This window comes from Lepus europaeus, chromosome 2 (genome assembly GCF_033115175.1).
Source record: "Lepus europaeus isolate LE1 chromosome 2, mLepTim1.pri, whole genome shotgun sequence".
Classification (NCBI taxonomy): domain Eukaryota; kingdom Metazoa; phylum Chordata; class Mammalia; order Lagomorpha; family Leporidae; genus Lepus; species Lepus europaeus.
In genome coordinates this window covers 90,809,209-90,836,291 of record NC_084828.1, presented here as the reverse complement: position 1 = coordinate 90,836,291, position 27,083 = coordinate 90,809,209, and the positions used below count along the sequence as shown (strand labels likewise).

The 27,083-nt window shown below is 38.6% G+C and overlaps 1 protein-coding gene across 11 annotated transcripts in view; it reads left to right on the top strand.

Annotated features, from left to right (window-relative positions):
• The window catches only part of LPP (LIM domain containing preferred translocation partner in lipoma), a 742,983-nt gene extending 719,195 nt beyond the window's left edge, over positions 1 to 23,788 (top strand). For all 11 annotated transcript variants that reach the window (XM_062210203.1, XM_062210206.1, XM_062210207.1 and 8 more), the window contains 2 exons: positions 6,633 to 6,753; positions 9,713 to 23,788. In XM_062210203.1, the coding sequence (XP_062066187.1) occupies positions 6,633 to 6,753; positions 9,713 to 9,841 (250 nt within the window). In that variant the 3' untranslated portion in view covers positions 9,842 to 23,788. The remainder of the gene's footprint in view (positions 1 to 6,632; positions 6,754 to 9,712) is intronic.
• The last annotated feature ends 3,295 nt before the right edge of the window (positions 23,789 to 27,083 follow it).

Genomic DNA, 27,083 nt, shown 5'->3' with positions numbered 1-27,083 from the left:
AGAAATCCATACATGAGTTAAATTTTCCCCATAAAATTAAGATTTTAAGTAGAAATCAAAATGAAATATTAGAAGTAAGGAATTCAATAGATGAAATAAAATATATGGTGGAAAGCCATGAGAACAGATTTGGTGAGGCAGAAGAAAGAATATTGGAGCTAGAAGGTAAATCTTTGGAAATCTTTCAGTCAGAACAACAAAAAAAGAAGAAATTAGAAAAATTAAAAACAGTGTTAGAGGTATATGGGATACTATCAAATGCCCCAACATGGGTCTTAGGAGTTCCTGAAGGTATGGAAGAGAGAATGGACTGGAAAGTCTATTTAGTGAAATAATTACAGAAACCTTCCCCAATTTGGAGAAAGAAAGGGATGTCCAAGTACAGAAAGCACATAGAACTCCTAATAGATCTGACCATAAAGGATCTTCACCACAACACATTGTAGATAAACTTTCTATTTAAAAAATATTTATTTATTTGAAGGAATTACAGACAGAGGTAGAGACAGAGAGAAAAGTCTTCCATCCACTGGTTCACTTCCCAAAAGGCTGCAATGGCCAAAGCTAAGCTGATTGGAAGTAAGTCAGGAACCAGAATCTTCTTCCAAGACTCCCACATGGGTGCAGGGGCCCAAGCACTTGGGCCATCATATGCTGGTTTCCCAGGTGCATTAGCAGGGAGCTGGATCAGAAGTGAAGCAACCAGGACTCAAACATGCACCCATATAGGATGCCAGTGTTTCAGGCTGGGGCTTTAACCCACTGTGTCACAGTTCTGGCCCCTTTGTAGTCAACAGAACATAAAGAAAACATTGCAAAATGTACAGAGTGAAATGATAGATTACTTTGAGAAGATCTCCAATTAGACTCACAGCTGACTTTCTCATCAGAAATTCCAGGCTAGGAGAGAATGAAGAGACATAGTCCAAGTCTTTAGAGAAAAAAAGTGTCAACCCAGAATACTGTACCCTGAAAACCTCCCTTTTATGAATGAAGATGAAATAAAGACCTTCCATAACAAACAGAAATTGAAAGAATTTGTCACCACTCATCCAGACTTACAAAAGATGCTGCACACAGAAACCCAGATAGTCATCATTGAAACAATGTGAAGGCAGAAAATCTCCAAGTAAAAATACAAAGGAAATCCAAAGTAAGCAGTAGGAAGATTTATAGGAAAAGTGTAGGGCCAAGTCATTACTTATCAAGAGTGACCTTGAATGTAAATGGCCTCAACTCTCCAGTTAAAAGACAGACTGGCTGAATGGATTAATAAACAAGACCCATCTATTTGTTGCCTACAATAAAAACATCTCACCAACAAAGATATAGACAGATTGAAAGTGAAAGGATGCCATTCCATGGCAATGGAAAGCAAAAAAAAAAAAAAAAAAAGAGCAGATATAGCCATCCTAATATCAGACAAAATAGACTTTTACACAAAAACTGTTAAAAAGAGGTGCTGTCATTGTGACATAGTGGGATAAGTCTCTGCCTCTGCTTATGGCACCAGCATCCAATGGGCTCTGGTTTGTATTCCGACTGCCACTCTTCCAATCCAGTGCTCTGCTATGGCCTGGGAAAGCAGAAGTTGGCCCAAGTTCTTGGGCTCTTGTACCCATGTGGAAGATCAAGTAGAAGCACCTGGCTTCGGATCATGCCAGCTCAAATCATTGCAACCATTTGGGGAATGAACCTGCAGATGGAAGATCTATCTCTCTGTAACTCTTCCTCTTAAATAAATAAGTAAATCTTTAAAAAAAAAAATTAAAAGAGATGAAGAATGGTACTATATAATGATTAAGGGATGAATTCAACAGAATATGTGACTACAATAAATGTATATGCACCAAATTTAAGGGCTCTTGTCTATTAAAATGAAATTTCAATGGTTCTAAAGGGAGACATAGACTCCAATACAATAGTAACAAGGGATTTTATTTTATTTTTTTTTTTTAATTAAACTTTTATTTAATGAATATAAATTTCCAAAGTATAGCTTGTGGGTTACAATGGCTTCCCCCCTCCCATAACCTCCCTCCCGCCCGCAACCCTCCCCCCTCCCGCTCCCTTTCCCCCTCCATTCGTGTAAAGATTCATTTTCAATTCTTTTTGTATACAGAAGATCAGTTTAGTATATATTAGGTAAAGATTTCAACATTTTGCCCATATAGCAAAATCAAGTGAAAAAGCTACCATTGGATTACTAATTATAGCATAAAATAGCAATGTACAGCACATTAAAGACAGAGATCCTACATAATTTTTTTTCAAAATAATTAATTTTCTATGCCATTTCCATTTTAACACCAGGTTGTTTTTTTTTTTTTTTCATTTCCAATTCTCTTTATATACAGAAGATCACTTCAGTATATAATTAGCAAAGACCTCATCAGTCTGCGCCCACACAGAAACGCAAAGTATAAAAATACTGTTTCAGTACCAGTCGTAGCATCACTTGGCTTTAGACGACACATTGGGGACAGATCCCGCATGGGGTGTAAGTACACAGTGACTCCTGTTGCTGACTTAACAATTTGACACTCCTGTTCATGGCGTCAGTAATCTCCCTGGGCTCTAGTCATGAGTTGCAAGGGCTATGGAAGCCTTTAGGGTTCGCTGACTTTGATCTTATTCCGATAGGGTCATAGTCAAAGTGGATGTTCTCTCCTCCCTTCGGAGAAGGGTACCTCCTTCTTTGATGGCCCCGTTCTTTCCACTGGGATCTCACTCACAGAGATCATTCACTTAGGTCTTTTTTTTTTTTTTCCCATGGTATCTTGGCTTTCCATGCCTGCTATACTCTCATGGGCTCTTCAGCCAGATCTGAATGCCTTGAGGGCTGATTCTGAGGCCGGAGTGTTGTTTAGGACATCTGCCATCCTATGAGTCTGCTGTGTATCCCACTTCCCATGTTGGATCTTTCTCTCCCTTTTTGATTCTATCAGTATTAGCAGATACTTATCTTGTTTGTGTGATCTCTTTGACTCTTAGACCTATCAGAGCTATCAATTGTGAGCTGAAATTGATCACTTGGACTAGTGTGATGGCATTGGTACATGCCATCTTGATGGAATTGTGTTGGAATCCCCTGCACATTTCTAACTCCCCCATTTGCAGCCAGTCCGATTGAGCATGTTCCTAATTGTTTACCTCCTCCCTCTCTTTTTCCACTCTTAGATTTAACAGGGATCACTTTTCAGTTAAAATTTAAACACCTGAGAATAATTGTGTGTTAATTACTGAGTTCAACCAATAGTACTAGAACAACAACAACAACAACGAATACTAAAAAGGATAGAGTATTACATTGTACATCTAAAGTCAGGACAGGAGCTGATCAGTTCATTGTTGCTTATAGTGTCCATTTCACTTAACAGGTTTTCTCTTTGGCGCTCAGTTGTCACCGATCAGGGAAAACAAATGAAATTTGTCTCTTTGGGACTGGCTTAATTCACTCAGCATGATGTTTTCCAGATTGCTCCATCTTGTTGCAAATGACTGGGTTTCATTGTTTCTTACTGCTGTATAGTATTCTATGGAGTACATGTCCCATAATTTCTTTATCCAGTCTACTGTTGATGGGCATTTGGGTTGGTTCCAGGTCTTAGCTATTGTGAATTGAGCTGCAATAAACATTAATGTGCAGATGGCTTTTTTATTTGCCAAATTAAATTCCTTTGGGTAAATTCCAAGGAGTGGGATGGCTGGGTTGTATGGTAGGGTTATATTCAGGTTTCTGAGGAATCTCCAGACAGACTTCCATAGTGGCTTAACCAGTTTGCATTCCCACCAACAGTGGGTTAGTGTCCCTTTTTCCCCACATCCTCTCCAGCATCTGTTGTTGGTAGATTTCTGAATGTGAGCTATTCTCACCGGGGTGAGATGGAACCTCATTGTGGTTTTGATTTGCATTTCTCTGATTGCTAGTGATCTTGAACATTTTTTCATGTGTCTGTTGGCCATTTGGATTTCCTCTTTCGAAAAATGTCTATTGAGGTCCTTGGCCCATCTCTTAAGTGGGTTGTTTGTTTTGTTGTTGTGGTTTTTCTTGATTTCTTTGTAGATTCTGGTTATCAATCCTTTATCTGTAGTATAATTTGCGAATATTTTTTCCCATTCTGTGTAACAAGGGATTTTAGCAACACATTTTCATCAATGGACTGACCAACTAGACAGAAAATCAATAAACAACAGAGCTAATTGACACTATGGACCAAATTGGACTTAACATATCTACCACAGTTGCAGAATACACATTCATACTAGTGCATGGGACTTTCTCTTGGATAGACCATATTCTAGGCCATAAAACAAGCAAATTCAAAAAAAATCCAAATCACACCATGCATCTTCTCTGACCACAATTGAATGAAGATGGAAATCAACAACTCAAAAGTTTCTAGATCAAATGCAAACAAATGGAGACTGAAGTTCAAGCTCCTAAATTAACAGTGGGTCATAGAAGACATCAAAAGAGAAATCAAAATATTTCTGAAAACAAATGATGACAACATATCTAAACTTATGGAATACAGCAAAAGCAGTTTTAAGAGGGATTTATAGCAAATTTATAGCAATTTATAGCAAATGAAGAAATTGGAAAGGTACCAAATAAATGAGCAACCAGTGCATCTTGAGGACCTAGAAAAATAACAAACCAAACCCAAAACTAGGAGGAGGAAAAAAACAGAATAAACAAAATAAAATACAAAAGATCAGTGAAATGAAGAGCTGATTTTTTTTTAAAAAATAAACCAAATTGGTACACTCCTAGCCCAACTAACTAAAAATAAATCAGTAGCCTTTGTATATACAGACAATGCTGTGTCTGAAAAAGAAATTTTAAGATCAATCCCATTCACAATAGCTACAAAAAATCAAATACCTTGGAATAAATTTAACCAAGGATGTCAAATCTTGATGATGAAATTCACAAAACATCAAAGAAATAAAAAGACATAAAAAATGGAAAAATCTTCCATGTTCATGGATTAGAAGAATCAATATCATCAAAATGTCCATACTACTGAAAGCAATTTACAGATTCAATGTGATCCCAATCAAAATACCAAGGGCATTCTTCTCATATCTAGAAAAAATCATGCTAAATTTCATATAGAAACACAAGAGACCCCAAATTGCTAAAGCAATCTTATACAACAAAATCAAAGCCAGAGGCATCACAATATCAGATTTCAAGACATACTACAGGGCAGTTATAATCAAAACAACTTGGTACTGACAGAATAATAGACATGTAGACCATTGGAATAGAATAAAAACTCCAGAAATCAATCCAAGTATCTACAATCATTTACAACCAATTTACCTTTGACAAAAGAGCTAAAATAAATCCCTGGAGGAAGGATGGTCACTTCAACAAATGGTGCTGGGAAAACTGGATTTCTGCATGCAGAACTATGAAACAAGACACCTACCTTACACATTACAGAAAAATCTACTCAAAATGGATCAAGGCTCTAAATCTACAAACTGATACCATCAAATTACTAGAGGAGAACATTGGGGAAACTGTGCAAGATATCAGCACAGGCAAAGACTTCTTGGAAACGACCCCAGAAGCACAGGCAATCAAAATAAAAATGGACAAATTAGATCATATCAATCTGAGAAGCTTCTGCACTGCAAAAAAAACATTCAGCAAAGTGAAGAGGCAACTGGCAGATGGGAGAAAATATTTGCAAACTACCCAACTGACAAAGGGTTAATATCCAGACTCTATAAAGACCTCAATCAATTCCAACAACAACAACACAAACAATCCAGTTAAGAAACGGGCAAAGGACTTGAACAGGCATTTTTTTTTAAGAGAGGAAATTCAAATGGTCAACAGATACTTAAAAAAATGCTCAGGCTTACTAGCCATTTGGGAAATTGAAATCAAAACCACAGTGAGGTTTTACCTCATCCTAGTTAGAATGGCTCTCATATAGAAATCAACAAACAAATGCTGCTGTGAGGGAGGGTACAGCAGGAAATATCACTCTGTTCCTAAATCTGTGTATATGAAATTTATATACCTTAAAATTTAAAAAATATGTATTTAAACTCACCTCTGCCATTTAAGAAAACTATTTTAGGCTTCTTGTAATAATTCCTAGAATCCAAGGCTCATTTCTAAGATAAGGGCTCCAGTAAGTGGGAATGATGCAAAGATACCAAGTTTAGGATATTTGTCTAGGGCCTGAGCAATACATACAAACTCCAGAAGCAAAAGTCAGAACAAGTAGAGGCCTGCCAGGATCTTTGTTCTACCCACTGTGTAGCCTAGCCCAAACTCAGGACTCATATAGGTAATTGGTTCAAAGATGAATTATAGAGCACACATCCTGTGGCTGCATAAACCATTCACACATTCATACCCATGTCAGCAAACATTACAAGATTTTCCATCTACAAAGACCTTAGCAACCCATTGCCCTCATTTTGCTGCTGAGGAAGCAGACCCAGAGAAGGAAAGTGACTCGCTGAAAGTCACACAGGAAGTGCAGACCAGACATGCTGACTCCTACTTTGTTTACACCTTTCCTTATTTTTAACCTCTCTGTATTGCCTCTTGATCACTGTTTGCGCTCAGTATTTAACAAGAATGCTGTCTTCATTTTCAGGAAATTTGCTCCCCGCTGCTCTGTGTGCAAGGAGCCTATCATGCCGGCCCCAGGCCAGGAGGAGACCGTCCGCATCGTGGCTCTGGATCGCGATTTCCACGTCCAATGCTACCGCTGTGAGGTCTGTGGTCATACCAATACATCTTGCTAGAGTTGCCTTTTCAAGATCATAGCAATTTTATGAAATCTGGGAAAGCCTTAGTGCCTGTATTCAAAGGACTTGTGTTTTAGATGTGATCTTTAACGCAAACTACAATGGATAAGTCATTTTACTTCTCTAAGTCTCAATTTCTCCCACCCATACAAAGGATTCTACATCTTAACTCCTCCAAATATGGCTTTGAGACTAAAACACAAAGATGTACGCTGAAGTGTGTTATACATTATAAAGTATTGAATTGGTGAGAAGTGCTGTTATCTTTATACTGAGTCTTTAGCTTTGGCTCTGATACTTCAGTTAACTGCTCATACAGGGCAGAGGTACCACTACCATTTACTGAGTATGGCGAAAATTCATCATTTTGGAAGGGCTGGAACTTCTCGTTCAAAGTCTGAGATTCAGTTACTTATTAGCAAGCACTGACTTTTGAGATGAGAGGTCTCCCGTGGTCTATAGGAGAATGATGCACATGGCAATAATACACATACATAAAGGAACCTGTAACCCAGGTTGGCGATGACAAGAAGCCTTCTCGAAGGGATGAGGTCAGCTGAAGCAGGGGATGACTAAGGGATGCGTAGCCATCAAGGTGCCCAAGTGGCAGCACATCTTCCCTCCTATAATTTGGATGTCATAGGGCATCACATTTTTTCTTTTTATTCTTCTTTGATCTTAGTTCTAAAATTTTTTATTAATATACAAATTTTATGCATTCAAAGGTACAGTTCCAAGAATACAAGCACACTTCCCTCATTCCCCTGCTCCCCCTCAATGCCCCACCCTACCTCCCTTCTCTCCATAGGTTTTTGCAAAGCCATAATTTTAATCCACTCTGTATTCACAGGCTTAATTCACCACTAATCATAATATTCAAGCAAAAAGTAGGGGGAGCACAGTTCCAAAGGAATATAAACAAGGGCTAAAATTGAAAATCATATCCTAGTGGCCATGTCATTCCTATATGTGCTTTGGTATTCTCTGTTTTCTTATCCTGGTTCTCCAAGTTTCCAGACCCTCTCTTTTGAAGCAGTGATCTTGTTTTCTACTAGCTCTTCTGAGTCTAGCACTTTCCAGCCCCTTTTCTATCTGTGCAGGGTACTTCAGCTATGAACTTCCTTAGTCCCAGTTCCTCAGGAGGGTTCATCTGGTTCAACCACGAGCTCTTCCTAGGACACAGACCAGCTGGGCTCGCAGCACTGCCCTGGCTCTCTGGGACTGCATCATTCCTTTTACAGCTTAGTTATAACTGACCATCTGTTTCAGGCAGTGTGCTTTGTTTTGCCCTAGAGCCCAAGTTGTATTCCTCTCTCTGGCTTAATATGAGAAAATATAATAAAAGACAAGTAGCTTTTTCACAGGTTTTTATGACTGTGGAAATAGAGAATACAACAATATGCCACTGTCCTCTTTAAAATGACCCGAAGTATGCAGGAGTGTATATGAACTAACAGATACTTTAGAGAGAGATCATTTAACACATGGAGAAACTGAGGCTCAGCGAAGGCAGGCTGCGAACATTCTTCACACACCTGATGTACACATCAAACTGGCTCTGACTTTTAAGTGACTTTGGCTTTCCCACTAAGACGTGCACCAAATGGGCCTTTCTTCCACTCAGATTCACTGGTAGCTGTTCAAATTAGGCTTGCTTTAAAACGCTGAGAATTGTTTAAAAACAGGAGGAACACTGACTTAGAAGAGGGCAGACCTCTGCTCTAACCCTGCCACCAGACTCTGCCTAAGACCAGACAGATGGTTTCCCTCTGCTCCTTGCCCTCCCCTATAAAGCTCCTCTTGGCTCCAAGGTTCAAGGTATGGATGGTTCCAACCAGGGCTCTTTTAGGTGTCCAGGTGACTGCAGATGTCAGCTCATTAAATATTTAAAGCCATGCCGTCTATGAAGTACCCTGCCTTCATATTATTGGAATAGAAAGAGCTTGCTTCATTCCATGTTCACTTTCCTAACTGCCTCCAGAAGTCAGGATATTTGCTTGTTCTTTTAGGTAAAGCCATCCTTGCTGGAATGTAACTGCTGCCGCCACTGTGGTCTAAGAGAGGCTTTGTTTGAGCTTCATTTTTACTATTTGTCAAATGCAGCCGTGAGCTCCACTGACCTGCTTGCCACCATGGTAGACAGCACAGAGGCAAGCTGAGCAGCAGTTCTGGCCTTTTAAAGTTTCTACTCAAGTTAGTGAGGGCACACACCATTAGATGAAATCCAATATATTTACTTTCCAAAGAAACGTCCATGTTGTCCATGGACAAGGGCCAGCATTTGACTATTATATGATATCTTCCCAAATGGACCCTCCGAGGTACTGCCAGTAGTGGTATAATCCTTTGCAGTTATGTAACTCTTTGCATTTTTTTACATAATACATTCACATCCATTATCCTCTTTGATCCTTCCGACAGCTTGGAAAGGTAGAAAACGCAAGCATTATTTTCAGAGTGGAAATCGGCCTTGCGTGCAGTGACACAAGCAGTGGCAGACCTGAGGGCGGCGTCTCCTGGTCTAGCATTCATTCCTCTACATCATGCTGTCTCCTTTGGGCGGTACAGAAAACCATTGCTCCCCACAAACTTTAGCATTTTATTTTCTTGCGACATTTGGCATAAAGATGCAGAACTCATTAGGGGCCCTTCTGCTTGGCAGCAATCACTCTTTGCCTTTGCTTTTTGCCCAAGAATGACCAAAAAATTCCATTCTGGCACCTGTATATTCCTTTTGAGAGATCCTCAAGCTAGTGATAAAGGGTAAAGATGAATTAGTGGTCTATTGTTATTGCATTGTCTCCTGTTGTTGGCTAGGTGGGAATGGAGGGGGTTGGCAATATAAGAAGCCAGAAAGGTAGCAAGTGGCCACATTATGGAAGCCCTGAGTGGAAAACTAAGGAATGTGGTCTTCATCCTCTTCTAGGATTGCGGTGGTCTTCTCTCTGAAGGCGATAACCAGGGCTGCTACCCACTGGATGGACACATCCTCTGCAAGACCTGCAACTCTGCCCGCATCAGGGTGTTGACCGCCAAGGCGAGCACGGATCTTTAGATTCAGTCACCTGTTTAGCTGGTTGGTGGATGGCGCTGAGAAGAGTGATACACAAGGGAAACAAATAGGAAAATAGAGGAAATGCAATCAATCTGTGAGATGGTCTCAATTCTTCATCTGCTGTTAACTTTTGTTGAGAAACACATAGTTGCTAAGATTTTTTTCACTTCTCACCAAAATACACATTTCACATTTAATCATGCAGGCCCTTGGTGGGCCTTTGTTCCAAGTACTTCCACATTTTTGCACGGATTATGTTCCATCCCATTCACTTCTGCATTCCTGTAACTTTTAATCCCTATGTTTGTCTCACTTTTCATCTGGTTGAATGGCTTTTTCTAGCGTGGTATTTGCTGTCACACAGTTTTTCCTGGGTGAGACTGCCAACTCACAGGTGGTTTTAGGTTTAAAGTCTCCATCCTATCACTTCCATGCTGCCTGTGATTAGAAAGGTTAGCCATTCTTTTGCCATGGGTTTAAAAATACATTTTTCTGTTGCTCTATACCACTTGTGTCCCTTGGGAGGAATATATAATTTCTGTATTAAGGATTTAAGTTGCAAACTACCTGAGTTACAATAAGTTAAAATTTAATTTGTATCCATCCAAATTTAAAATCTCTAGTAACCAGTGGTCAGGGCTCAATGAAAACAATTATCAGCTCACAGTTAATGAGTGGTGAAAGAGAGCTGAGCTCCAATTTTTTTCTAAACAAATTAGATTTGGGATACAGTAGAAAAAGTATTTGGGGGGAGTATGTTTGAAAAACCCTTTATCCTGCAACAGCCCCGCAGATTTCCCTTTTCTATGCTACCTGGACAAAAGACAGACAAACTTGGTTTTCTCTGGAATCTAACATGTCCAGTACCATCCCACTCTTCATCTTAGGAAGCTAAGAATTGTCATGGTTTTTCTAAGATCCAAACACAACTACCAAAATTGATTTTTTTTCTCCTATAGAAAGATAGCTATAAAGAACAGTTCAAACTCCTTTATGTTCCTCCAGGCCCAGACCATTTTTGCCTGACAATTGCAAATCAGGGCAGAGAAAATAAAATTGTGTAGCTTTGTATAGTTTACTTTAAAAAGAAAGGAAATCTTAAGAAGATTGTGAAACCACAGTTTCATTATTATCCTAATCCTTCTGCAACTCAAATTACATATTGCGGGAGACATTTTCATATCATCGACGTGACATTTATACCACACTTTCAAAGATAATCACTGGAAAAAAAAAATGTCTTTCTGAGCTAAAAATATGCAGAGGCTCTGCCTAGAATCTTTATTCAAATTCTTATTAGCCAGTGAAACACTTGCATGCCAACTGCAGAACCATATTTATTAAGTTCTAGCATGTTTCATTTAAGGAGAGACACCTAGCTTAGTAACGGCAAGTTGCCATTTTGGAAACTATGTATTTTGGATTGAGATTTCTTAAACCTTTCCTCAGATCTCCCACAAGTATATACTTTTAAATTATGGAGTATTTTAAATATACAAAAAGGTATAAATAATAATATAATGAATCTCTATATACCTAACACCTAGTTTAAGAAATCAGATATAACAAATATAGTTACATCCCCCTGTGCACCCTTGCCTTATTCCACAAATATCTTTCTCATAATTACGAAATGATAGTTTTAGACTGGTTTTTTTAACTTTAACACCAGAATAATAATGAACAACTATTTGTGCATGTTTTAAATCACAACCCATGCCTCAGGAGTCCAATTAAATTTATTTTACTTGAAGAGAAATAATAAAAATGCTTCTTTAAATAACAAGAAGACATTCTAAAGCCTATGGTCACTGTGTAGCTCATCTTAGTTAATTTGTGGCACATTTGCTTTTGTCATGACACAGTTTGGTGTTGAAACCACCCTGCCTACACCTTTTAAGAGCTTCTTTGACCACTGTGCTTTTCTTACCGTGTTTCTCTTATCCTAGGCTTATATTTCTCACAATGTGAAATATAATGAGACTCACGTAGGGCAGCATGTGAGTTTTAGGATACGGTAGCAATTGTACCTTTGAATTCCTGTCTTCCAAATTCAATGCCAGACCCTACTGATGGCCTCAGAGCACACTGACTCTTAGACAACTGGGGTGATAACAGATCAATTCAAGCAGATTATATTAACTTGTATTTTGTTAAATACTTAAGGAAAATTGTCTTTAGGCCAAAAGCAGAGGGTCCAATTTATTGAGGGATAGATTTCATCTTGGGAAATACCATCATATTATTGTAAATTTTGCCAAAAGAAGAATTTATGAAATATTTATACTATTAAAATGCAATAACATCCTACTTGATACACTTAAGTCCTTATGTAACTGAATGTTTACATGCCAAAAGAAAAAGTTAGAAGAAAATGCTGTCACAGGCCCATCAATGTGACATTGCCAGCACAATATTGCTTGCTTATAATCTTTATAGTGTATTTGTATCACATAACCTCAGAGTATCTTTACCAAAGATTTTTAAACTAAATCTCTTTTTAATGTAGACTTGTACTTTTATAATAATGAATGTGCACACATTGTTAAGCACAAATATTTAGATTTAGATATTTTTTCTTTCACTAGGTATAATAAGGAAAGGATCCTACCACATTTTATTCTGGGATTTCTTAAATATATGATTTATATTACTTTCTTATCCTTTCTATTAATCATTTGATTTAAATAATGCCAAGTCACACTTAACTGTTTTAGTTACATGAAATGTTGCCTATAACAGAGATAGAAAGATTGTCTTAGCTAATGATTATACTTACATTGTCTTTTGGTATATCATCCTGAGTGTTATCACTTAAATACATAGATAAGAGGAAAAATATCAAAGAGACTATAACAAAGTTTGTAAAAATACACATGCTTTTAAAAATTGTCAACAGCACAAATATTTGGTAATTCTGTGTAATGTGGAAAACATGGGAAAGAAAAACAACCCACTATGTCATGGGCTCTACAGGCCATGTCAAAATGAGATTTCTTAATTATTTGGATCCCCAGCTCAGACAGACTCAGTGTTGAGCTTCATTGGCAAACAAAATCACCTATAAAACTCAAAAACATATGTGTCTCAGCATAAGACATCAAAGTTGTAAGGTGCTGGTCTCTGTTCAGCTCAAAGATGTGGGTTATTTTTCTTGTTAACACCTTATTTTTTCTGTACAAGCAATTTACTATGTTTGGGGTATGCTGATTCATGAGGTGAACTTACAACATTATATCATTTTTTATGAAAGATTCTGAAAAGATGTTTATGGTAACGTTTACAGGATATAAAACTCTAACTGCATTGAATCAAGTATTTGGTGTTTTGGTCCAGAGGGAAAAAGAGTACTTTCTCAATGGAGCAGTAGCATAGAGTTGGTAAAGTAAAAACAGGACTCTGAAAAGACACAGTTTCCAACGATCTTCCTCATTAGTAAAAATCCTATTAATGTGAACCAGCCAGGGATAACAGTGTTATTTCTATTTGATGTGGTTTGCGCTTCTCTTGTCAAATCTGTGTCGGCTGCCCCCTGACCCTTCCATTATCAAGTTTTGAAGGGTGTTGGGGAAATTATGGCAGCTGCTAGGGAGATCAGGGAAACACTGATGTAACCTCACAGCCTCTCACCATTTCTCTTGGCTTGGAAAGGCTTCTTTTTCATATACATTTCTAGAAATATTGCTATTCTACCTTAGTATTTCACATTTGTAGTTTAAACAAGCGATTGTCCATCTGTTGCCTAGAGCTACAGTACATGTGTGTTATGAATGAAATATGACAGCATGTTCCATACCCCTGCTTTAGCCATCTGTAGGAAACCAGCAAACTGAAAAAGATATATACCTCAGCAAAATGTGCCTCAAGCCCATTTCCTGGGATCAGTTTTTGTGCACTTTCATGAGAGACAATCAGAGAGCAATACATATGTGTGCCTTATTTTTTAAAATTCTACTTACACTACTATAAATCCTCCACTGAAAGTCAAATAATGTAAATAATCTCCAAATCATAATGTCAAAAAAAAAAATGAAATCCAGAGAGGTCCCAAATTGTTATGTTAATGTAGTCTAATCGTACTTTTCTCCTTTTGGAAGCACCTTATGGGCCCTTAAAGTAGGAAACCCTTTCTTATGCCAGAAGGTAATATATCGGATGTGGCTTGTGTTAATGCTTTGATCTTTCTCTGGTTTGGGTCAGATAATGAAGGCAGAGACTTTAACGTGAATGTTTAACATCCATTCAGCATATCCATTATTTTGAGTTACTTGAGATTGTATGTTTCTTTGTCTAGTAATGGACAGATGAGTTGGGATCCCTCGTTGTGATCAAGTCATTCATAGAGTACAATTATGAGCTTTTCCATTCAAATTATTTGACAGATAACCAGACAGAATTCCTCTCATAAAACTACTATTTGGTTAGCATAGTTTTATTTCAAGCCTTTAAAAAAATTACCTGACTGAAGCTACTTTACTGTGACTCTGAGAATTTCTTATTCACTTTCACCTTTCCTCCCCAGCTCCTTCTTTCTTTCTTCCATCCTGTCTTACCATCTTTCTTTGTTATCTTCATTCCTTCTTTCCATCCTATTTATCTTGTCATGCTTGGACTTTTCATAAGTTAAACCAATGCATTATGATCCTTCTGGAATTATGATCATTTTAAGGGGGAGTTAATTCAGATTACCAGAAAATATGTGGCATCCATAAAATCTTCATTAAAAAGGGCCTATTTTTCAAGCTGTGTTTCTTCACAAAGTGAGATAATGTATTATACTTTTGTTTTTAAAATTTTTCATTAGGGATCCATGTCATTGATTCCTAGAAAATTCATCTATGGCTGATATCATTTCCTCAGCTATATATATTTAAAGCGATATATAAGACTAGATTAGATTTTCTTTTTAATCTAAGGCATTTAGACCACATTTTAGTGATGGGTTATTATTTTATTCTATTGAAATTTGATAATTTCCTTATGTCAAGGAAAAATAGCTGTATTTTATCAAGGAAAATTATCTTTCCAGAAGTTTAACACATATTAGAACTTGGTGCATGATTATAATAGTAAATCCTAAGTAGCTGAATCAGAGCAGTTTTCAGGGGATGGATCAGTAAGTCTTTCTTGGTGCATAGATTACATATATATTTTCCTTCAATACAGAAAAGACAGACACTAATTCTTTATTTACTATCCTGGCTCTTGTGCAATAAGATGTAGACTCCATTTTATAGGCAACATGCATGCAACTTAATTTGTGGAGAGCTGTGTGAGAGATGCATTTTTATTAAGCTGATTGAAGTTACAAAAAATACTGAAATCTGTGTTCTTTAATTCTGATTGTTATTTAATTTACAGAAGTCTCTAACCACACTAACAGATATCTCTACTTCTAGCCTTATTATAAACAAACTTAATACTCTACAAATACTTATACAGAGAGTTTGGGAAGCCTGCAGCTAATTCCTTTGTAAAACTTTAAGAGATTTACATTGGGTTGGACGTTGGCACAGTGGGTAACATACTTCCTAGGATGACCGCATCCCATATCTGAGCACGTAGTTTTGATTCCTGGCTCCACTTCTGATTTCAGCTTCCTGATAATACACATGTGAGGAGGTAGCAGGTGATGGTTCAAGTACTTGAGTCCCTGCCACCATGTGGGAGACTCAGGTTGAGGAGTTAAGTTCTTAGCTTTGGTCTGATCCAGACCCAGCTGTTGCAGGCATTTGAGGAGTAAGCCAGCAGATGGAAGACTGATTTGTTCTCTCTCTCTCTCTCTCTAAAATAAGTAAACAACATATTTAAAAAGGTGCTTGCCTTCAGCCTTTTCTGCCACACAGCTTTAATTTTTCCAAGATACTCATTCATTTAGTGACAAGAGAAAACTTTATTCATATAACTCCGATCAACATTTAGCTAATATACCCAAGTTAAAGTCGTATTACTTAGCCACACATGCATTCAGTCAATTTGGCATGTCATTTATAACTTCTGTTCTAAACCCAAGGGGTAGAAAGATGTACCAGGAATGGGACAGATGTCACCATTCATCTTGTGTTCTATAGCACATAGAATTAAAGTTGATGCAGGCACCAGTGATGTTCATAGATAAACAGAGTCATGGGCCTTTTAAAGATCTCATTCTCCTCTTTTATGTTTCTAGTTATCATCCCAAATCTTCTTAGATCGGGACAGTATGTGCTACTGCTCACAGCAGTCCATTTGTTGTCTCTAGCTATACCAAACAAGGCAGATTTCTAAATGTTTGCCACGTTAGGTCTAATAACACCAACTGTTCCACATCTTTCCCCAATTATTCACATGGTACTAAGTCCCATAAGTGGTCCCAAAAGTATTTTCTAATGTTTTAGTCAATTCATTGAAACTTAGCAATCACTGTAGGTCAGTCAATGGAATTGGAGCCAGCCAAAGGGAATTTCTCCCAAGCACTCAGAACCAGAGGATTGAAAGCTAGCTATGGATTCCTTCACATGGATCACGGAGTCCTCTTCCTTAACGTTCTACACTATTTTTGGTGCTGCCAAAGTCAAAGTAATTCTGACAACAGGAAGCAAGCTATTGCTTATGCCATCCGTGAGATTCCTGCTTTGTCAATTCATAAAGTCTCTTTAGCCCTTCCCTTTATCCCTGCCTTCTCAAGAATAAGACTTTTCCCCATACAGAATATGGGAAAAGAGTTCTGTGTACATAGTAACTGTTTGGCTTTGAGAGTCCCTTCCATTCATTCTGGGCTCACACGTTTGTACCTAGTGATGTTTGTGCTTAGACCAAGGGAGCATCTTCCCTCCGTGGATTGATTAGATACTGTGTGTAGCAGTACATGTTTTCTCTAAAGTTTTGTTCTCTCACCATTATTATTCCTTCTGAATATCTTCATTGTATTAATCATGACCTAATTACTGTTAGAGGTTCAGCCACGAATAACTTCTATTCAGGCTAACTGCAATAGGATCAATCTGGCTTGATCTGTACATACTCTACAGGAAGCAGTATGGCATGGGGATGAGTGAGTAAGCCTTCATGGAGGATGTGCAATTCAGTAAAAATCTTGAGTTGATCCATTAACTTGATTTGGAAGTTGAAGAAAGAATATTTTGATCACAACAGGAAAGCACAGGAAAATATTGCCTTGGTCAAACTGTCACAGACTCTGGAATTTTCTGTTTACCAAGAGAAAAGCCTTCTGAATATTCAGGGTCAGTTGGAAGGAAAAGGCATAGAGGAATACTAACTGCATTGTTACCAGCTTCTACAAATCAGGATGCGTTGTCAAAATAAAACCCAACATGTACAGTATGAAGTAGCCCTCCATGAACTTGACTATAACATTAAAAATCTTGTTCCTGTTGGTCTACAATCATCCTCCCTTCTTGGAGTGAATGTTTATGTCCTTTGAACTCCTCAAAGAGAAAAAGCAGAGCACCTCATGTTCATACGGATTCTAGGTACACGATTAGAAAGACTCTCCCGTCATCTATTCCACTGGCTCTATAATTCCCTTAGAGATTCATTATGAACAGATTGTCCAGACTCTGTTTAAATTTCACCTGTGTCAGGGAGCTCATTTCCCCCTTGCACTTTGTTCCAAACACCCACTGATACTAAACAAAACCAGCCTTTGGGCCTATGTTCTCTTTGGTTCCACACAAAACTAATCTGAAGGACATAAAAAATGTTGCTTCCTTCTTCCATTTTCTTTCCATATATATTTTTGTTTGGGGGCAATTCTTTACTTTTATATACAAGAAAAATAACTGATTTTAGCTGAAGATTATAAAAATCTTTTAACATCCCTAAAGAATCTAGAGGATTTCCTGAGTTTGGTATATTATAGTTTTTTATTGTTGGTTGTACTCTTTCTCAGAAGACATAATGTTTGGACAGTTGTTCTATAGCTTCATATCCTCTTCCAGTCACTAACCCCTGGACAGTACAGTCCATTTATCTGACCTGTTGATGATGACCTTAAAAATATTGTGAAATGTCAGTTTGTTAGCTCTAGCTCTAACAAGATAAAAGTCAAAAGCAAAATACAATGGCATTATTGAAATTCATTACTTCTGGTCAGTTCTGTGCAAAGCAATATCACTCTCGAGGGGAAAGGGCTGTATTGTGCTGTAGTTTAGAGATGAGCAAATTCTTTCTGCCACAGGTTGCTATTCAGTTTAAGTAGTATTCCACAGTCTTTGGGAAAACAGGAATTGTGGCTTCTTCTACCTCAGCTTTGAATTAGACAGCCCTGTAGGCAGAACTTGCCATCAGTCTTCTGGGAAGGACCTGGGGGTAGCTTTCTGAGCTCTAAAATAATAATTCCTAAGAGAGCTTACAAACTGCTTTCACACATAAAACAGCCCTGGAAGGAAGGTTATTAATAGCCCTATCCTAGAAGAGAAAGCTGAGGCTCAGCATCGTTAAGTGACTTGCCAAAAGCAATGCAGCTGGCAAGTGGCAGATTTGGGGATGTACTCAGATCTTGCAAGTCCAGTGCTGTCTGCGAGAGGCCGCTCTTGGGGCTGAAAGTAACTTAGAGGACATTACGTACTTTTCAGACTACCCCGGCCCCTGTTAGAAGTCATCCAGGAAAATTTGCTTAGACTGTTTGGCTCTCAATGGCAAGTCCACATGTGTACTGTGCTGCTTGAGGTCATTCAAAGCCTGCACCCAACTTCTGTGTCCTCTGGTGAAGAAGCCACTAGATATTCTGATCAACACTGCAATTAAGTTGGTGAGGAAAGACCACTGATGAGAACAAACAACTGGCACCAAGGCACATCGCAGCACATTTCCCCAGAGAGACTTAGTTTATATTTCATTCACCGAAGCCTCCCTGGCACTGTCAGGTTCAGAATACCGACTGAGACCACATCACTTAGAATTCACCAACACGCAGGGGTGACTTGATCCTGAAGACAAGCTTTTCTTTCGTAGGCCACAATGTTTGCCCCCACAGCACAACAACTGCTTAGGTAAACAATGCATATCATTGTTTCTCTTGGTTCACGTTTATTGATTGTCCACCAAGAGTATGTTGCTGCAACAGGGATTTCTGATTCCATCAACCCATGACCTTGAAATGCCTGTGAACCAGTGCCCTGGGACTGATGGCATTTCTGAGATTTGACCTTTGTCACTTGAGAGACTGCACTTCCTAGGCTGTTGTAACTTTCTGATTTGTGTATTTTCATCACAAGGAATTTGGTGCCTCCAGAAAACCTAACTGGAAAACTTGAGCAACCCAAAGTTCTCTACACTGGAGCTCAATAACAGGCTCCTGCCCTGAACTGTATCCCCCAGGAAGCTGGGCCCTCTGGATTGTACTCTGGGCTTTTTACTTCCTCTCCTTCCACCCTCCCAGTTGTTTGTTAGAATCTGTGAACTGAAAGGAAAAACAATCCTTTCTCCACCTTAAATCACTTGCACTCAGTGTAAGAAACCTTAAAACTGAGATGATCTAGTAAGGTCCTAGGCATTGTCCCTCTTGTGTCTTCCACCTACCAACCAGCATCATTTGGTCATTTGCTTACTTCCTGGGATTAATGAAAGCCAAGTTACTTGTTAATTGGGCTCTCTTGCCATCCCCGTCTTCCCACATGAAGAAGACAGGAGACACCAACAGGACCTGTAAATTGGTGGCCTTGACCTAGACAGCACATGCAGAAACTAGTGAGGGGCCTTGTCTTCCTGTGAGGCTTGATGAATGCAAGGCCAGTGGGGCGGGGCATGATTCCCATGGATTAGGGTGGGTGCTCCAGCTTTCCCCACTTCCAAGAGTGGATAAGTGGGAGGAGCATGTTGAGCACTTCCCAGAGTATTGTGCAAGTACGCCTGAGCAGAGACTCACATGGGTAGAAGTGTGCTATCTTCATGGAAGGAATAAAAGGAAAATTAAATGGTTATTATGAAGGGGGGGGCTTTATTTTCAAATACCTTTATAAATCAGACATAAGCCCTGATTTATCTTTACATAGTCAAAAAACTAAGGGAAAATTTTCTTTCCCTACTCTATACAATATCATTCTTCAGATTTAGGAAAAAATACAATTCTGTTTAACACACACACACACACGCATGCACACATACACACATACCACTTCCAAAAAAGCTGATCCTCCAAAAAAGAAATCTTATTTTAAAACACTTGGGTTTTTCAGGCCAGGAAATTAATAATTCCTAGACCTGACCCATTTTTGAAGCTGCCAAAAAGCAAAGAAAAAGCTATTTAAATTTTGTATGGATCCATTTATCTCTTTAAATATGCCAAAGCAATTTGAGGTGGGGGTAGAAATGAAGGTATTTATCTCTCTTGCTTGGTTCCCTCTTATATTTTTATCTGTCAAGAAAAGGATAAAGAACTATTCTTGGGCTGTGATTATTGACTCACTGTGTTGCCATTCTGGATGGTACCTGCTTTGCTTCACGGTGAGGCACAGTAATAATAGTTGCTTTCTTGACTTTTTTTCTACATGAGGAGGAAATATTAAGTCTGAATGTCTTTCCTCACCAAATTATTTGACTGTGTATCTGAACTAGTTTAGAAAATGCAAAATTTGGGGGAAGAGTTAGTTTCTCTTTGACACATTTCTGCTTTTTTTCTTTCCTTGGATCTTAAATGTAAAACCAGAACCAAAGCAAAAAACAAGCCAGTACTGTCTCGTCGTTCTCTTTCTTTTTGGCAGTGGTGTCACTCACTCTAATTATCAACCAGAAAGTGGAGAATAGCTTAGCCAGGTTTCGATGCATCTGCCCCATGTATTTCATTCCTTTTCACACAGACTGAGAGGGAAAGAGATTTTTAACATTTAATTTTCAATGAGAGAAATGCTCTCATATTTTAGCTTTGAAATAATAAAAGAAGTTGAGATTTAGGAAATGTTTGCATTGTACTAATCATGTATTTAAAAAAAAAAAAGTCTGCCTAATTTCTAAAAGAGGGTCAAGTGCATCAACATATCAGGGTTACATTGCCAAAAAATCAGATCCCACACTAGGCAACAGACTGAAACTTCTAGCCACCATAAATTCTGAACTTCAATGGAAAAGAGAGAGAGAGGACCCTAGGAACAAAGTCTTGACAGCAGTTTCCTATAGTGAAGTAGCAACAAAATCATTTTTAAATGACTATCTTTTCCTTTTACTGCCCCCCCCTTTTATCTTGGGAAAGCTGATGAGCAAATTTTCCAAGACTTCTCTCCTTATCCAACAAACTAATAATACTTCCCCTCCAAAAATCTGAATCGTATCCCCATTTTTTTAAAGAAACCAAAGAGTACAATTAAAAGATGATTGTCTGATTTTTTAGCATGAATGAAATTCATCAAGTATTTTAGTATTCCTTAAGCAAAAACTTAAACTTAGATGCAAAACTCTTACAGCTAGGTGTCACAATGCACATTTACATGTTCACCGTACAGCGAATTACTTTTAGTTTTTGCTTTTGCTTTTAACCTGTACCTTTATCACTACTGTAACAGGTTTGTGGCTTCTCTTTCTGTACTGCTAAGAATGGGAATATGTGCAATTATGAGAGGTACAGAAAAAAAAACTAAGTAGCAAATCTGTGCCACGAAGTAGATGTGACAGGAAGACACAGGGCCTGTGCATGGTAATTTTCCCTGAGCCGCACACACATGCTTTTATTTCATGGCTTTGTCACAGGCTTTTCTCCTTCTGTGCCGTCACCTTTGAGAGAAATGATTGCACCTTCTCCAAGTCTGCCTTTTCAACAGCTACAGTCGAGTTGGCAAGACGTCCCCAGCTCTGAATATAGCCATTTGCCGACTTCGGCCTCTTTGTGAGACTGACTCAGATCTGTGATCTTCTGTTCAGCATACACATCAGCAAAGTGAGAAGATGAACACTAAATATAGGCTGTATTAACTTTACTTTTAGATTTACTGCCTTCAAAAAGTGCCTATTCTGAGAAACATAAACGTTATTCCTACATATGTATGTACACACGGTACCCAGAGTCATACTGTTAAGCGTCCAAAAACATACCATCAGGAGGAGGATGTGCTGAAATAAGGAAAGCTTGCCAAGTGGAAGAAAGTCCCTCGTTCCAGTGTCCCCTTGCAAGTGGCTACCATGTAATGGGCCGCTGGCACATCCCACTGCATTCCTTGCTGATCCAGCCACTTTACGTTTCTCTTCTACTGGAGGGTGGCATATTGCTGAGGTTTCCTGTACTCTGCTGCAAGGCAATATATACTTTATAGAGTTGGAACAACTATTCAGGAAGAAAAGATGCTTGAGAGAAGTAATGGAGCCAGGATCTGTATTACGATATGTATCATACTGTGTGTTTTACAAACTAAGCATTGGTGGGTTTAGAGTGTCAGCACGTTTCCTCTCCTTTTATCTCCCAGGCTAACATCAGAGAAAACTAAAGAAAATTCCTGGCTGTGAGAATTGGAGGCTTAGGAGGCCAAATGTCCCTGCCAGATCCTTAGAGCATTTTTACTTTGACTCCTAAAAATAGTAGCCCATGCTATCTGACGGCTTTTGTTTCTATCGGTCTGTCACTGACGGGAGCGCTGTAGACATTACCAAAGGAGCAGCAGCACAGCCTTGAATGGTGGACTCTTACCCAGTGGTAGTACTAGCAGAGAGTCCAGGTAAATAGGACGAGGTAGACAGTACATGATTGAAGAAGGGTTGAAGGGAGGACGTGGTTCCAAAAAAGATCCTTCTCAATGTGTCGTCTGACTCAACCAGCTGGCAGAGTACACTTGCCAAGTCGTTCCCTTTCCTTCTCAGTCGTTGGACTCCATATTCACTTGAACATGCCTCCTTTAGGGAAAACCGAGGAACTTCCAGTCGGCCTTTTCCCAAGGAAGTCCTTGATGTCCTCTTGGTCCATCTTGGTTTCACCAGATGGAAGTAAAGGGGGGAAAGCTAACAAGTTGGAATCCATGCATCGCAGTCAGCCACTCTCTTGTTTTCCACCTAGAAAGCACCATTACATTAAGTACAGGTGAAGGGAGCAGACATCACTACGTCCTAATTTCAGAGTAGTAACTATCCTGCTTTAGACATCATTTTCAGACCAGTTGACCCTTTTGAACAAAGAGTGATACTCTTCACTAAAAATGTCTATTCTTGCTGTTGATGTTCCTTTTCTGTGTCTGCCTTTTACAATGTCAGCACTAGTCATTTTCTGTTTTTTAGAGAATTAGATTTGTGTACTGGTAAAGAGTTAAACCTCTGTGTTGTCATAGGGCTTTGACAGATAGTTTTCCTCCTTGTAAACAAACAAATGGACTGGGAAAGACACAAAATGGTCTTTCTTTAGTTTCATGATGATTGTGACCATAAGAGATAGTTTTACATGTCAAGACTAAATGGTGTTTGCAGTGGATAGATCAAAAGAAGCAGGTGGGGGGTAGGGACAGGAAGAAGCCAAGTTGTCTGTATTCTAGATGCATTTACTAAGAGCAGGCACTTTGTACCAGCTAAGCACAATCAGAGCCCAGTGTGATCAGCTGCTAGTGTGAAGATCCTTCCCTGTCTCAGGGAAAGCCACACAAAAACACATAGGGATGTCTTTGCTCACATGTGTGATACTGACAGAGCCATGATACTCCTACAATATAGAGGGCTTTTGTTATTTTATTCTTAGCAAATTATATTCATTCACTACATCATGAACCATCACTGACATATCCAAAATAGTATATGTGGTTTCTTATGAAAATAAGAGAATAAAACCTGTTATAAGCAAGTGATTTGGGTATTTTCTTTTGTATTTATACATTATTCAGCTATGTTAAAACATGTTTCTATTTGTATCAATTTTCTCTGTCAATTATGTTTTTCAAATTCTCTAGAAAAATAGATCTGAAAATCACATTTCTTTTTCTGTAAAATGACTGCAACTACTTTATTATGTTTAGAAATCCAATAAACTTCTTATTACACATACTTGCCTGTGTGTAGAATTCTTTCTGGATTGTATGATCTCTCTTGCCTTTTCTCTAAACCATATCCCCACCTTATACTGTGATTCATTTTTTACATCATTTGCTTTCCATATGGTCTTCTGTGAAAGGGCATGTCTCACAAAGCAAAGGTGATGCATCAAGAGTATGAAGGCACCACTGTCTTCCATTGTTATCAGACAATCTTAAGGTCATATGTGTTCTGCAGATACTTGACCATTTTGTGTCTTACCCTTGCAAACAAAGAATTTTTTGTGTTTAAAATTGGGTCCAAGTAAAAGGGCCCATTTGGATGGGAGTAAGGAGTCCTCCACTCCCATCATGAACAACTGGTTGATTTTTTTTTTTACACTTTTAATCCATCTCTATCATATATACTTTTTTAAGGTTTATTTAATTTTAAAGGTAGAGTTACATATAGAGAGAAAGAGACTTCCATCCATTGGCTCATTTCCCAAATGGTCACAACAGCCAAGGCTGGGCCAAGCCAAAGCCAGGAGCCTGGAACTCCCGCCAGGCCTGCATGTGGGTGGAAGGGGCCCAAGCACTTGTGCCATCCTCTCTGTAGCTTTCCCAAGTGCATTAGCAGGGAATTGGATAGGACGTAGAGCAGCTGGGACTCGAACTGGTGCCCTTATGGGATGCTTTATGTCACAGGTAGCTCCTTAACCAGCCACACCACAATCCAGCAGCTTATATATACTTCTCTAACTCTGTGGATCTATTGTTCACTAGGCACCTTGAGGGGTGCAGATATAAATCAGACAAGTTTCCACTTTCAAGGAGACTATAGTTGAGCTGATATGAATACAAGTAACTATAGGGAAAGGAAAAGAAGAATCAGACACAAGGAGAACTGAAGCATTTTCCAAAGGCCTCCGATTATTTCACTTCTATTTTATAGATAAAATTCTGACAGTGAGAGAGATACAGTTAATAATTCAAAACCACCATTCATTCCCTAAGCCTTTTTTTACATGTTTTTAAGTAACAGGTATGCAGGAGAACCAAGACTACTGACAACCAGTCACCTAAATATTAAGAGTATCTAAAATTAAGGTGTACATGAGACTGCTTACATGAAAGTCAGAAGGGAAGGCTTTCTCTTCCCCACTTAGCCCTCAGGTTGTATTTCTCCAACATCACATTTTAATGCCAGGACATCTGACAACTGCAAGTGGTAGGACTCTGTAAGAAGCCAGTGTTTTTAAAGTTGCCAGAATCAATGTACATCTTGGAACACATGGTAGGTAAATCGCTGGGAATTGGGGTATCCATGGCTTTTTGTCAGAAAGTTGTAAATGAAGAACATATAAGATGCAACCTTGGGGCTGGTGGGTAAAGTCAAAGCATGCAGTGCTGGCATCCCATGTGGGCGCCGGTTTGAGTCCCAGCTGCTCCACTTCAGATCCAGCTTCCTGCTTAATGTGCCTGGAAAGTAGCAGAAGATGGCTCAAGTGCTTTGGCCCCTGCACCAATGTGGGAGACCCAGAAGAAGCTCCTGGTTTCTGGCCTCCAATCAGCCCAACTCTGGCCATTGTGGCCATTTGGAGAGTGAACCAGCAGATGGAAGATCTCTCTTTCTCTAACTCTGCCTTTCAAATAAATAAATCTGTAAAAAAGAAAAAAAATGCTAACTTGTCTTCCCTTCTCTGGGTTACTTCATGTTCGTTGCCAGCCCCTTTCTGCTATCTGAATTCTAATAGTACACATTCATTCACATATTCCCATTTTTATAATGTGAGGGCTACTGGAGCCCTTGGAGATCATTTACTCCAATTTTATGAAGTAATAATGAATTCTAGAGAAATGAAGGGATTTCCTCAAGGTCACAAGATAGTTTAATGGCAAGGCTGGATGTTGAGTCTTAACCTGCTTATTTTCAGTCCATTGCAGTCCTAAGATGACTTTAATCATGTGGAAAAATGAAGACATTTAGAAATGAACAAAATTGAAAAAGTCTTAATGTCCATAAACTGAAAGAAACTGTAAAAAAATACATTTCAGAAAAATATAAAATAAGAAGGAATATTTGTAGTGCAACAAGAAATGGTGAGCAAAGACAACAGTACCCATGTAGTTAAATCTAAGCAAACTCTAATACAGATCAATCTGTTATACCTGGAATAAAAAAAAAAATGAAGCTAAGATACTGGACAGTAATAGAATGTAGGACCAGAATGCACTGAGTAGAGTTAAAATTTGATAGGATTTGCATATTTGGAAGAAGAGAAGTGCTATAAAACTTTAGATTTTAAGTTAATGTACATATGTAAATATTTCAATAACAACCAGCTAAAAGAAAGTATATATGTAACCGTACCATCAGTAGAGACAGAAGTAGAATGGGGTAAGGACAATAATATAGCAAATTGTTTAAAAAGAGAAAAAAATACAAAGCATATAATACATGAATTCATGAATACTAATAATTACAGTATATGTAAATAGATTGAAATCTACAATTAAAAGGTAAATTTTGGCTGGATTAAAGCTAATGCAACTATAAAAACATTTACAAGAGATGTATCTAAATACAATTGAGAGAAAGTTTAAAATAAAAAGGTGGATATTTTATCATTAACTGTTACTCAAAACTAAATTAGATTTAGGTCCCTATATTATTAAATAAAAACAAGACAAAAGTATTATTAGAAAAAGGAACATTGCTTATTGTTTAGCAGGTTCAATCCACTGAGAACAAATTCTGAATTTTCAATGCACTAAGTAATATTACTTCAAAACATAAAAAAAATTACAGAACTAAAAAATCCAGACCTGCCCTCAGAAAGATATCTTAAGAGAATTCCTTCAGTTGTCCAAATAAAACAAAAAAAATCAAAAAGATTGAACACTGTATGTTTGATTTAATGGATAATTAAGAATTGCCAGCGCAGCTCAATAGGCTAATCCTCCACCTGCAGCACTGGCACCCTAGGGTTCTAGTCCCGGTCAGGGTGCCAGATTCTGTCCCGGTTGCCCCTCTTCCAGGCCAGCTCTCTGCTGTGGCCCGGGAGTGCAGTGGAGGATGGCCCAAGTGCTTGGTTCCTGCACCCGCATGGGAGACCAGGAGAGGCACCTGGCTCCTGGCTTCGGATCAGCGAGATGCGCCGGCCGCAGCGGCCATTGGAGGGTGAACCAACGGCAAAAGGAAGACCTTTCTCTCTGTCTCTCTCTCTTGCTATCCACTCTGCCTGTCAAAAAAAAAAAAAAAAAAAAATTGCCACATCCACCAAATGAAAAATGAGCTTCCTTCTTTACGCTCATAGGAGGAATTT